This window comes from Palaemon carinicauda, chromosome 25 (genome assembly GCF_036898095.1).
Source record: "Palaemon carinicauda isolate YSFRI2023 chromosome 25, ASM3689809v2, whole genome shotgun sequence".
NCBI classification, from domain to species: Eukaryota; Metazoa; Arthropoda; class Malacostraca; order Decapoda; family Palaemonidae; genus Palaemon; species Palaemon carinicauda.
In genome coordinates, this window is record NC_090749.1 from 2,740,110 (window position 1) to 2,753,683 (window position 13,574).

General features: G+C 37.2%; 1 protein-coding gene across 1 annotated transcript in view; it reads left to right on the forward strand.

The window, feature by feature from the left end:
- Positions 1-13,574, forward strand: part of LOC137618638 (immunoglobulin superfamily DCC subclass member 4-like) — a 35,624-nt gene that overhangs the window by 6,318 nt on the left and 15,732 nt on the right. Inside the window, exons 2-7 of the mRNA XM_068348762.1 lie at positions 1,928-2,119; positions 7,325-7,497; positions 8,143-8,275; positions 10,823-10,983; positions 11,479-11,652; positions 13,082-13,310. Coding sequence (XP_068204863.1) covers positions 1,928-2,119; positions 7,325-7,497; positions 8,143-8,275; positions 10,823-10,983; positions 11,479-11,652; positions 13,082-13,310 — 1,062 coding nt within the window. The remainder of the gene's footprint in view (positions 1-1,927; positions 2,120-7,324; positions 7,498-8,142; positions 8,276-10,822; positions 10,984-11,478; positions 11,653-13,081; positions 13,311-13,574) is intronic.

Consider the following 13,574-nt stretch of genomic DNA (forward strand, 5'->3'; position numbering starts at 1 on the left):
TATAGTCCATTTCTTTTAGCGAAGCAGATTTGCACCGACTCGCAGCGGTGCCCTTTTAGCTCGGAAAAGTTTCCTGATCGCTGATTGGTTAGAATTATCTTGTCCAACCAATCAGCGAGCAGGAAACTTTTCCGAGCTAAAAGGGCACCGCTGCGAGTTGGTGCAAATCTGTCTCGCTAAAAGAAATGGACTAAAGTCATTCTATCATTCAAAATATGAATTTCCCATCTTACATCTTCAACAGTCCAATTCACAAGAGTTCTCTACACTTTACCAGCACCTTTAATCATTCCTTAATCTTCTTCATTAAACAAATCTTCAAACTAATCAGACATCTCTTTACTTGCATCTTAGATGCACTTAAATATGAAAAGATGAATAGATGAATTGGCTACAGCACTCATCTGATTCTTCCTGGAAAAATAAATATTCCCGTAGCCAGCATTCATTGGCTGCAATTTGAATTGTTCAAGAAAGTTTGTAATCTTTGGGTTCAAGTATCGGTCTCCACCCAAAGTGTCCCAAGGTATATCATGATATATGGCATGCAGTTAAGGTTCAGTAATGTTCCGTACCCTTAATTAAGGGGTTCGTTTGTCTCACTCCCGACTCACGAGCTTCGGATAAAATACGTGCTTTAATGCAATGTTCTTAGATAATAAATCTCTTAGTTTATAATCTATGCGCAGGATACCACTTACAACAGAGTACCATTACAGGATGCCAGGTTGCAAGATCCCATGCCTAGTCATAGGGGGTCGGGAAAGCTACAGCGAATGAACAGTGGAGTACCTAAGGTCATGATATTGCATTGAAGCGTTGGCATCTAAGGTATCGTTTGTAACCCGAGTTCCAAAGTAAACAGGTTATCAATAATCAGTCATGATAAAAGGACTAAGAATAGAGAAGATTAGTTTCCATCAAGATGGCTTTCCAAATTGAAGTTCACCAACTTACGATTCATACTTTCAGGTTAAGGAGTCGGTCAGAATCACATATATGTTTAAGTTTCCAGCCATGTTCCAAGTTCTTTAGTATGGAGGATCCAAGTCTGGACTTTAGAGACTCTTTCTTCTATAATCCTGGAAAGATCCAAATTCTACTCTTTAAGATTTTGGCAGATTCCAAATTACATGTGGGTGTTATTATGACTCCAGATGTTTGATTAGGATCTTTAAGATAACAATGCAACACAGTGCTTTTGTTTTGGCCATGAATGGAAGATATGCAAATGGTATATGAATTTCAAGGGTTGAATTAGTCGTCTTCAAAATCTCGACCTCAGTTGTAACGAGTGTTAATGCAATCTTCATAAAGGAACGCCCATATTTTCCCTTGCGTGTATTGACCAAAAGCTTTGAGCTGAAAGTCTTCAAGTTGATTACCTGTTCTTTATTCCCAATCGTTGAGTTCAGTGACGGGCTTAATCAAAGTCTTCAGATAACTATGATCCCTATGCGTTGGTGAAAATGGCATTGATCAGAGTAGCGAAAGGCTGCAACTAAGATGTTGGATGTGTTTCACGATCTTAGCGCAAGACTTTAGCTGTAGCCCAATGTCTTTAGTTAGAATGGTTACCCTGGTCTAAGATCTACTCATTCACTAGCCTAAATCATTCAGTTTGTTACAGCAGCACCATCTTCTACAAGAATAAAAGGATTAGTTGGTGAGGTACAAGTGTACGCACCCTCTTTTGGGTTTAAAAAATCTGAACACCAATAGAAAAAAAAAAACTTTTCTATGAATGTAGTTTGTTTCATTTCTATTTCAGAGTTTAATGTTGGGGCTCTTTAGCTTGTTTCAAATCAGTCATTTTTTAGTTAGAACATCACACAAAATAATGCTTTCAAAGAAAAGAGCGAATGAAGAAACCCACTAGCTCACTCAATTATATACTATGAAAAAAATTATTCCATTTATTTTTCAGTGCCAACTATGTTACCGGAAGTAGAGCTCAGGCCCTTGTCACCTACTGTTCTGAGAGTTCAGTGGAAACTCCTGATGCAGGAGCAAGCTAGGGGCCTGGTGATCCAACAGACGGTTCAGTGGCGCAAGAGCGGTGCTGCGGACAACCGTTTCATTGAAGTCAGTCCCGAAGACAATGTTTACGACATAAAAGGTATAGTCGTAAAAGTGACCTTAAAATCCTGCATAGTACTTCTCTGACCCCCACCCACTTCCCTAGTATGGCTTATTGTGTGCTCCCTCTTACCACCCCTCCCCTCTCCCCCACCTCACTGGCTTTATATTGTAGTGTGCTTGAGTCACAGTTTTGTGGTACATCTTGGATATTGACATCACTGTAGAATAGCTCGTCTTAGAATGCTTAGTCAGTTACTGCTTAGTTTTTTTCCTTCTAGTTTTGCTTGTAGTAGGAATCCTGCATGCAAAATCACAAGCCAAAGAAAATTTGTTTATTTATGTTCTTGTTCTACTGTGTGGGAGCAAAGATCAGTTCTTGAGAAGAGTTGCTTCGTTTGTACCTCAACATTCCAAAAATTGCAATTCTGGAAAAAAACAAAAACTTTATTTTCATATTGCTGCTTGGATAAACTTGCTTAGCACGCAAGCAGTGGCTCATCTGTTTGTTTATTTTGTCATTGGTTTGCCTCATTGCATTTCAATTGTAGCATTACTTTGGCTGTTGCAACCATTGAATTTTTATTACAGGGTTCAACTTGACTTGGGCATGCAACTTCTGCAGATCTTGGTCACTTTTTTATATTTTTGAATCGATCAATATCTTTTGCAAGTTATCACTTTTTCCTCCATCTCTAGTTTTTACCTGTTATTTACATGTTTGTTTATATATATATATATATATATATATATATATATATATATATATATATATATATATATATATATATATGTATGTATATAACAGGTAAAAACAAAAGATGGAAGAAAAAGTGATATCCATATATATAAATGAACTTAATTTACATGTATATATATGTATATATATATATATATATATATATATATATATATATATATATATATATATATGTATGTATATATACATATATATATGTATAAATATATATATATATTTATGTATATATACTGTATATATATATGTATATATATACACATATATATACATATATATATGTATATATATACATATATATTTATGTATATATACTGTATACATATATATATATATATATATATATATATATATATATATATATATATATATATATATATATATGTGTGTGTGTGTGTGTGTGTGTGCGTGTGTGTGTATGTGTTTGTGTATGTATATATGACCGCAATGAAGTCATTTCTTAAAACAGGACTGACTTAAAAAAAAGGAACAGAATTAGAAGTTGAAAGTCCCCAATTATGGACGAAACCCTTTTGCAAAAAAAAAAAAAAAAAAAAAAAAAAAAAAAAAAAAAAAAAACTGAGAGACTTACTTTTCCGATATTTCTTTCTCAACATCAGTCTTTTCGCCAGCGTATCGTCATCCAATTTCTCCACATGTCCGAGCCATCTCAAAATATGTTGACCCATCCTTTCGTGAACTAAACCATTGATCTCCTATAATGTATCCTTAACATACATCTCATGAGCTTTCTATATCCTTATATACAAATTTATGCTTTTTCACTTTGCAATCCAATTCACCCGTAACTGTTTCAAAACAAGCGCTTGGTACAGATACTTGAGCAAGGGCAAAGGCAAGGGACAGCATCATGTCCCAGATTAACTGTGCATGTATATGCTCTGTCCTAGAGATCAGCTATCGCTGCGTATGACCAGCTCCCAAGCATCCTCTCCACCCAAGCTATAAACAGCGAGAACCTGGTAATGGCATTTGGCGCTACTCCTCAGCAGGTAGATCTATAGGCTCTGCCAAACCCACCATCCTCAGTACACAAGTTTAAAGGTCGCTCATGAATGGCAGAGGCAAGGGACAATGACATTGCCCTAGGAATCAGGACATTGCCCTAGAGAGACTGACCCTGTATTATATGATCAGCGCCCAAGCCTCCTCTCCGCCCAAGCTAGGATGATCAGCGTCCAAGCCTCCTCTCCACCCAAGCTAGGACCAGAAAGTGCCATGCAGTGGCTGCTGATGACTCAACAGATAGACCTATAGGCTCCCCCAAAGCCCCCAACCTTAGCTCACAAGGATGGTAAGGTTGCAAATATTAATGGCACTAACGAGTCTGAGCGGGACTCGAACCCCCGACTGGCAAACACCAGGCAGAGACGTTACCAATCAGGCCACAGTGAGATTGCAGGCACTATTAGAAACTATCATGGTTGAGAGGAGCTCAAACTCCCTTTTCCAATAGATCTCAACATTCTATTATTCTTTCCAATCAATACTTCTGTCCGCTGTCTAACTATATCGAAGAAGACATAGATTTGGGTGGAAGAATAGGAAAAAGACCCCTTCAATATTCAGTTAGCGGACAATGTCTGTTCCAGTCAGAAGTAAAAGTGCCTGGCTGTCACAATTTTTAGGGTCCAATGCACTGTTAATAAGCCTTTTATTTTATCCAGGGTCGTTTTACCAGTGGGATTCATCTCATTGGTCTTGTTGATGATGCTACAGCAATTCATTTCACTTTTCCTTTTTGTTGATGAGGCAATCAACATTACAGAATTAAATGAGAGGAATGAAATTTGTGAGAAAAACCCCCACGTGAATCCACATTTTATTTTACTTCCTAATTACCATTCTTTCTCTTCCAAACAATTCTTTGTTCAGTTTTTTTTTTCATACCTGTGTGCCCAAAATGATGATGACCCAAAAATAATTTCATCATTACAAAACCACCCTCACCCGGGGTTTATCTACCTCCCTGTAATAATTACTTCAATTTACTTTTTATGAGCATGTGAGTGGAGAACTACAGTATATTTGTAATAATTTTCACAAATTTGTATTATTTGGTAACTACTTATCCTGTCAGGTCAAATTATAACCTTCTCGCTGTACTTCTTATACGCTCAAAGACTCCGTTTGCAAGTGTGCGTCATATTTTGTAAGTTTGAAGAACTGGCCTCTTGACATTCCATCTCTTTCTGCTAAGATTATTGTCTTGCCATAGAGTTACCTTTTCAATATCTCCTGCTTGTATGGTCATAGAGTTACCTTTTCAATATCTCCTGCTTGTATGGTCATAGTGTTACCTTTTCAATATCTCCTGCTTGTATGGTCATAGAGTTACCTTTTCAATATCTCCTGCTTGTATGGTCATAGAGTTACCTTTTCAATATCTCCTGCTTGTATGGTCATAGAGTTACCTTTTCAATATCTCCTGCTTGTATGGTCATACTGTTTCCTTTTCAATATCTCCTGCTTGTATGGTCATAGTGTTACCTTTTCAATATCTCCTGCTTGTATGGTCATACTGTTTCCTTTTCAATATCTCCTGCTTGTATGGTCATAGTGTTACCTTTTCAATAACCTCTTTTTGTTCAGCTATAGTGTTGCCTTTTCAGGAAATATATCCTGCTTGTCTTGCCATAGTGTTGCCTTATCAATAGCTTCTGTTTGCCTGGCAATAGTGTTGCCTTTTCAATAACTCTTGTTTCTCTGGCCATAGTGTTGCCTTTTAAATATAACCTGTATGTCTGGTCATAGTGTTACCTTTTAAATACTACCTTTTTGTCTAGGCATAGCGTTACCTTTTAAATATCACCTGTATGTCTGGTCATAGTGTTACCTTTTAAATACAACCTGTTTGTCTGGTCATGTTGTTGCCTTTTAAATACTGTCTGTTTATCTGGCCATAGTGTTGTCTTTTAAATACTGTCTGTTTATATGGCCATAGTGTTGTTTTTAAATACCTGTTTGTCTGGTCTTAGTGTTACCTTTTAAATACTGTCTGTGTATCTGGCCATAGTGTTTTTTTTTTCAATACCTGTTTGTCTGGTCTTAGTGTTACCTTTTAAATACAACCTGTTTGTCTGACCATAGTGTTACCTTTTAAATACCACCTGTTTGTCTGCCCGTAGTTTTGCCTGTTAAAAACTGCTTATTTATCTAGCCATAGAGTTGTCTTTTAAATACCTTCTAGTTCTCTAGTCATAACTTTGCCTTGTCGATACCTCCTGTTTGTCTTACCATAGCGCTGCCTTTTCAATGGCTCCTGTTTGTCTAGCTTTAAGATTTCTTTTTCGATAACTCTCCTGTCATAGTGCTGCCTTTTCAAAAGCTCTTATCTGTCACATAACAGACTAGCCTTTTCAATAGCCCATGTCTGTCCTGTCATAGTGTTGCCTTTTTAATGGCCCCCGTTTATCTGTTTATCGGTTTGAACTATTGCTACCTCATCAGCATATGCATACTGTTTTGCATTTTCAACTGAACTAATAAGAGAGTTTGAAGTAGGCAGAGAGAAATGATACTACAAGCCGAAGGTCACTGACTAACGAGTGTCACAATTTTACCCAACGAAAAGAGAGTTTCTCTCCATATCTTCATTCTTACAATCAATCTTTATCATCACTTAATTTAGCATTCATTATAAGCTAAGTTGTTAGTAGACTGTTCGTTGAGTATATGTGAGAGATATGAAGGTATGCAGAGTTGTGAAAAGGAAGTTAACCCAGGGGGAAAGATACATCAGAGTTTTAAGTCATGAGGAAAGAAGCAATGATGATAGGTTGGGACAATGAGGTAGAAGAAAACCTAGAAATGGTTGGACGGAAGTGGGAAAGAGGTATTAGGAAGGTATGACAACAACATTAATGTGCAAAACTAAAGAGCTGCCTGTGTAAATTTTCAAAGCAGTTAATGTCTTGGAAGTGGCCTAGTCAGAAGTTCATTCATTATTTAACAGAAACAGCAGGATTATTGTTGTTGTTTTCCTATCCTGAGGTCACCTCTTGGTACAGGGCTTGGCTTACACTCAAACATGAAATGAATTAACATATCTTTTTCAGGGAGTTTTTTTCATCAGAATAACTGACCCAATCCTATCTCCAATACCAGCTCTCTATGTAATTTACTAATTAGATAGGCGTAGACCTTAGACTTGCAATATAATTTCGAAGGTGGGGCGACATGTCATCACCAGACGCATTTACTTTATCATCTGAGTAATGTTCTTCTGTAACTAGGTACTTCCATCCAGTCCACTTTTTTGGATCTTAGAACGATAAAATGCTACCATTTCTATGTGACAGATTCAATCTTCCATTGTGGGTTGTTTAATAAAGAACTATTTCCTTAGATGGACAGATTCCCTCCTTGTGCTAAACACAAAGGAGTCAGTAGTTGAAGATATTATTTCTGTTACTTTAACTGGTACAACTGAAGCTCAGCTTATTCGTCTTCTTTCCCCCCTGAAAGATCTGCATCCCAACAAGTGGTACGAAGCGAGGGTGCTGGCCAGGACGGATGCCGGCTATCCAGACGTACAGCATCTAACGTGGCAAAAGGTGAAGATGCCCAAGAAGGGAAATTTAGACAAACGGCCCACTCTCCATCTGTCCGTCAGTAGCGACAATCCCACGCAGATTGTGGTAAGTTGGTTAACTTATTTTGCGTAAATGTGTTTTGTATATAAGTTCAAATAATCTTTTCGTCTGGGTGTATATTTCAGGAAAATACCTTGACCTCATTTAACTGGGAACTGTGTTGTTGGCAACCAAATTAACATTTACTTTTGTATAAAGGAAAAATATTCCTTTAGTGAAGAATTTAAAGTGTTTGGTAGGTGTAATATCTATTGGATATCTAGTCAGTTAAAAGGTAGGCGCGCTGGAATTTGGTCTGAAAGATGAACTTTGTGAAACGTAGGAGGAAGTTTTTGAAGACAGAACATTGCTGATACTAATGTTGTTTTCTTTTTGTATATGACGTCAGTTGACAGGATTAAGAATAGTTACTGCATTCAAGGCTTCCACAAATGTCAGAACTTTATTGCATTTTAACAGTTAAAAACCATGTTCTAAATCTTCTACAAAATTTGACAGGTCTATTAGAGACTTGAAATAAAGAAACACAATGGAAATCTTCCAGCATTGACTTTTCAGTATGAGGTACACTATGCAGGTCTCCCTCTAGTGGTTAGAGTGTAATATATTGAGAGAATTGAAGAACTTATCTCCAAAAGTAAAAGGGTTATGGTTGAAGACTTTATCTGTGGTGTCTTACTTCCTCCCTAGGCGGACTGGGAACTTGCTGAAAACCTGAGAGCACAAGTGTTTTCCTACAGTGTCTCTTACAACAACTCCCAGGGGTCTGGGTCTCACAGGAATCTCCACGCTTCTGCGTCGTCCATCGTATTAGATGATCTGGGTAAGTCAAAATATTTCCTTTTATTCCTGAGCGCAGTAATGTTGGTGTATTGACTGTTGCCACTTCTATTTTCTTCTTTGGAATAATAGGTTGAAATTGTTCACTTTGCTTCACTTTGTTCGAGCTGATTTGTAAATTATAAGATTTATTTCAGATATTTGTGAAGTTTTTAACATTTCTGGATTTATTCTATGGAATTATCAGTAATTTGCAATTGTTGCTTGAGCCTACAAAAATGGATTCAATGACTGTGATGAACGCTTATTGAAAACTTTTCGTGTACCGATTGTTTCTTGAAAATGTAGTCTGTGTACTGGAGGTTTCTGGAAAACTTTGTCCTTGCACAGATTGATTCTCGAAAACTTTGTCCTTGCACAGATTGATTCTTGAAAATTTAGTCCTTTTGCAGATTGATTCTTGAAAACTTTGTCCTTACACAGATTGATTCTTGAAAACTTTGTCCTTGTACAGATTGATTCTTGAAATCTTTGGCCTTGCACAGATTGATTCCTGAAAACTTTGTCCTTTTGCAGATTGATTCTTGAAATCTTTGGCCTTGCACAGATTGATTTTTGAAAACTTTGTACTTGCGCAGATTGATTCTTGAAAACTTTGTCTTTGCACAGATTGATTCTTGAAAACTTAGTCCATGTATTGATTGTTCTTGAAAATGTGTCAGTGTACTGATTTTGTTCAAACCACTGAGGTTCCACTGTATTCTGCAGAATTGAATGGTTGTGTCATTGTTTTATGAGTTGTAGGTAACAACCTTCTAATTTGAAAATAGACATAAAGGCTACTTTGGTATATTTATTTATAATTTATTTGTTTAACATAATAAATGAAGCTACTTGTAGGTCATATACTAAGAAATTCTGCGAAGCATTAAGTCTACACTGGCCAGACGATTTGATTTTGGATCCTTCCCCACGTACTGCTCGTTTCTTTGCCTACGCATACACTGCATCCTCTGACTTATTCCTTATACCTTCTCCTCTTTCCTCAAACATTTGAGAACACTATGCATATTACACTTCATACTTTCACTTGAGTAGCCTCTGTAATTGTCCAGCGAATATTTGCCTGAATGGTGGAAGTAAAAACGAGGCTTTAGCTTGGTAAGCACCTCCTGTAGAGAAAGAACGACTCTCCAAGATCAAACTAATGTTCTCTAGTCTTAGATAGTGCCATAATTTGTACCATGACATTCCTCTGGCTTGGGTTAAAGTTCTTGTGCTTAAAGGGTTCGTTCAAGCAGTTTCCGGCCATTTGTTCATCTTCCTGTTATATTTTTCTTATCAAAAGGTCATCTTTTCCTCATCATTTCTTTATGTTCATCCTGTATCTTCATTTTCTTAACTAATACTACTGCCTTTATATCAAGATACGGCGTTCATATTGTTATTTTTGTTATTTCTATGCATGTGATATATTTTCGTTTTTCCCTACTAGGGCTCTTTCTTAAGACCTGTAGTAGTTCTTCCTAACCAACCAGCGTTGTAGTTTGTCTCGTAACAATAGTACTTTAATTGACTGGCTTTTTTCTCTCATACAGAAGAAGAATAAGTCTTCAATAATATGCACACTGAGGATCCATCATATTGTACAAACAGCCCACCTTTCAGAGTCATCTCTTCCAGAATTCCATCATATTGTACAAACAGCCCAGCTTTCAGAGTCATCTCTTCCAGAATTCCATCATATTGTACAAACAGCCCACCTCAAAGTTCATGTCTTTTAACTCTTTCAGAGTCATCTCTACCAGAATTTCTCCGGCTTTCGCTGAGCAGAGTCAAACAGTTTTGAGTGATAAACGTGTTTATTTTATTTTTTTCTTTATATTTTCATATTACTAATTTGTATTTCACCTTCATTTATTATGGAATGTAATTGTAATTCCCTTGGAGGACAATTTGTACAGGATGTTTCTTTTAATCTCTGGAGGACAAATGTTGGTGTGCATCTGGGTCCTGCATGCCAATGAGGGCACAGTATAGTTGATAGTTTCATACGTGTTCTGTACTGTAATATTTGCTACGTTTTTTATCTACATGTTGTTGGGAATAGGTACATTGTCATATTATAATTGAGCAATAAGAGCTGTTTGAAAACAATTTGAATTATACTGATATACCAAGAGTTTGCCTAGTGATAGCTGGAGTACCTAGGTCTAGGGTGAGTTTTAGGACTGTAATGAATATTTTTTTTTCTTTTCTGAGTGTCTTTAAGCACATTTGCAGAAAAAAACTAAAATTTCATAATCAAAAAAACGTTTTTTTTTTTTTTTTTTTTTTTTTTTTGCATTTATAGGTAACAGTTGTATAAATATGATTACGCAATTCTTTAAGCCTTCAGTATGGGAAGTTTGATGCCATCACACCATGTTTCCAAGTTTGTATGCTCGACAGTTTCTTATCATTTTTACCTTTATACCTCACTTGCCAGAAGAAGCATCATCACTTTCCTTTTAAGCATTTTGTGATTTTCTAACCCTTTAAATAACTTGATCACAGTACAGTAGTGTTGACCCTTCATCCCTCTTTGCAGAAACGGGAACCTGCTATTCTGTGTTTGTCGTGCCAATGTACAAAAGGGGACGGGAGACAGGCAAGACGTCTGTGACACAGACAATCTGCACCTTAGCCCCTATGCCACCGCACAGACCACCAACAGACAGCAATGCAAAGATTGGCGTGAAGAAAGTCAAGGTTAGAGATACATCACATCCACGTGATATTACTCTTCTACCTGTGTTTTAAAATCTGTCTTTTAACCCTTTTACCCCCGGGGTATTTGGAAATTTCCAACCCTTAACCCCCAAGGGGTTATTTTTTTCCCAGCACATTTTGCAGTATATCTTTTTTAAATTGCTCTAACAGCCTTAATTTTTGTCATAGAGAGGTCAGGTTGGTCTCATTCTCTTGGAAAATGCCTGAAGTTTCTCAAAAAATTATCAAAAAATATGAAAAACTAATTTTTATAGCATTTTTTTGCAAGGACGTTCCGGTACGTCCATGGGGGTAAAGGGATGGCTTCTGTGAAACGTACCAGTACGTCCTTTGGGGGTAAATTAATTTACCATCAAGTTTAATCCATTATTTGCTCTCATTTACTTCCAGTTCCATTTTCATATTACCTGATCAACTCATCTTCAAGACCTAATTCACCCATATGCCCTATTTATACTTACGCTTTCCCCACAGGTGAAAACGTTAAGCACGACGAGTATCCAGGTGACGTGGCGGCCGAAGGGGAGGAGTGTTGCCCCGGAGTTCTTCACCGTGAAGGTTGTCCATTTGGGTCAGCAGAAGCTCTTCAAGGAAAAGAACTCAGACGGTCACAAAGATTCATACGGTGGAAATCCCCAACCCTTGAAGGTGAAGAATGATAGATTATTACTCATTAACAGCTTTACCTTATCAAGCCTCGCATTAACAAGATCTGCCACTCCTCCTGCTAACTCAGAATGTTGCTATATCATCAGTAGATGTTCCCTTTTCTCCAAAATGTGGGAATGTTAACTTAGACTTGTCACCTTATCAATCTCTTAATCTGTTCTGCTTTAGGTTATGGTATATCCGTATTTGATAAGTCTGTCCATTTACTAGAATATTTCAGGGATCACAATCATTAGGTCTGTCCCTTTTTCAGGTTCATAATTTGGCTGTGTTCATTGGGTAATTTTTCAATTGCTGTGTCTTGTGGGAGTGTAAAGAATAATTATTCTCTTGATCAATATTATTATTCAATTGAATTAATTACATCTGTCTTTCTTTTTTTTTCATTCTCAGTACAGTATTCTGTACGCTGGCCTGTCACTAATACTCAAACCCGTGACTTAACTGTACCTAGGGCTGTTGCTTTTCCCAGTTGTGAAATCTTCCTTCTTTTAATATAATCAGTTGGTGTTTCACTTCCTTCTTTCTGGTCTTCTCCACTTTCTCAATCTCTTGAACCACCCCTTTTACTCCTTCTTCCACTAGACTTCCATGGTATAGGCTGAACAATTTGTTTGTAATATATAAAATAAGATGAAATATAAGTAAGGACTAAATTACCACTGTACTTAACATTAACTACCCTCAAAAGTGCACATCACATATCCTAGAAAAAGTGGTGTTGTAAAGAGACTATTCAATATCAGGTCTTGGTTTCTGGTTCCTGGTTCCTAACTGCTCTCTCTGCAAAATAAGTTTATGGGCACTCTATCACCCTATAGATAGGTGCAAAGTTTCTAAGCTTATAATTGTAACTGCAATAAAGTCTTTTTAATTGTATCATAAACAACATTATTAATGAAATTCTTAATCTACTTTTATCCCATTCTACTTTGAAATCAGTTAGGATAACACCTCCCTATCATCAGGTTTCACTTTAACCTATTATGGTCATCAGTTTGGACTTTTCAAATTCTTCTTTCATGTGCATTACCCTACTTATGTATACAACCAGATTCCTGCTGCTAGGATTTTGGAACATACCTATCCTGTTTCATTAAATATCATAATTTTGGGTATGGTAATAAATGTTTTGTATTATCTTCTTTACATAGGTCACACACATCATCTGTGTATCTTCCATTAGAATTTGTTTTTAGCTTAAGGAGCATATTTAACCTTGCCTTCATTACAACCATTGCCTTAACTAGATCCATTTCTCTGATGTAAGTAAGACTGTGGGCCATTTCCTCCTATGAATCCCAATTTTTTCATCCCTTTCCTGGCTTCAATAGTTTCCTTTGTATCCTTTCCATAATTCTTTTCTTGATTTCTTTTTCCATGGAATTCAACTCCCAAATCTTTTCAGGAATCTCAGCCTGCTGTATCTGGTCCAGAAGAAGAAGTCGAAGAAGAAGAAGACGAAGAAGAAGTAGCAGCGGATGAACCGGAGGTGCGGTATTGGAGGGTAACGGGGCGGAAGGTTATCCTGAACAATTTGAAGCCTCTCAATCAGTACGAAATATCCGTTTCAGCCTCAACTCTGGCAGTTTCAAGTACCCCGTCAGAACCAGTTCTTGTAACGACAACGGAAGGAGGTGAGCGTCTCTTTCCATAGGCGTGTTGCATCTTCTCTATTATCTTCATTTTCACTTTTCATTACTTTGCCTTAGGTTTTTTCTATTGCGTTACAAGAGAGCGTGCTAGAAATAGGAATGAATGGCGAGCGATTGTGACGCAGTTCCAGTAGGCCCTGCTGCTGCCTCCGATGCCTTAGATGACCACGGAGGTAGCAGCAGTAGGGGATTCAGCATTATGAAGCTTCATCTGTGGTGGATAATGTGGGAGGGTGGGCTGTGACA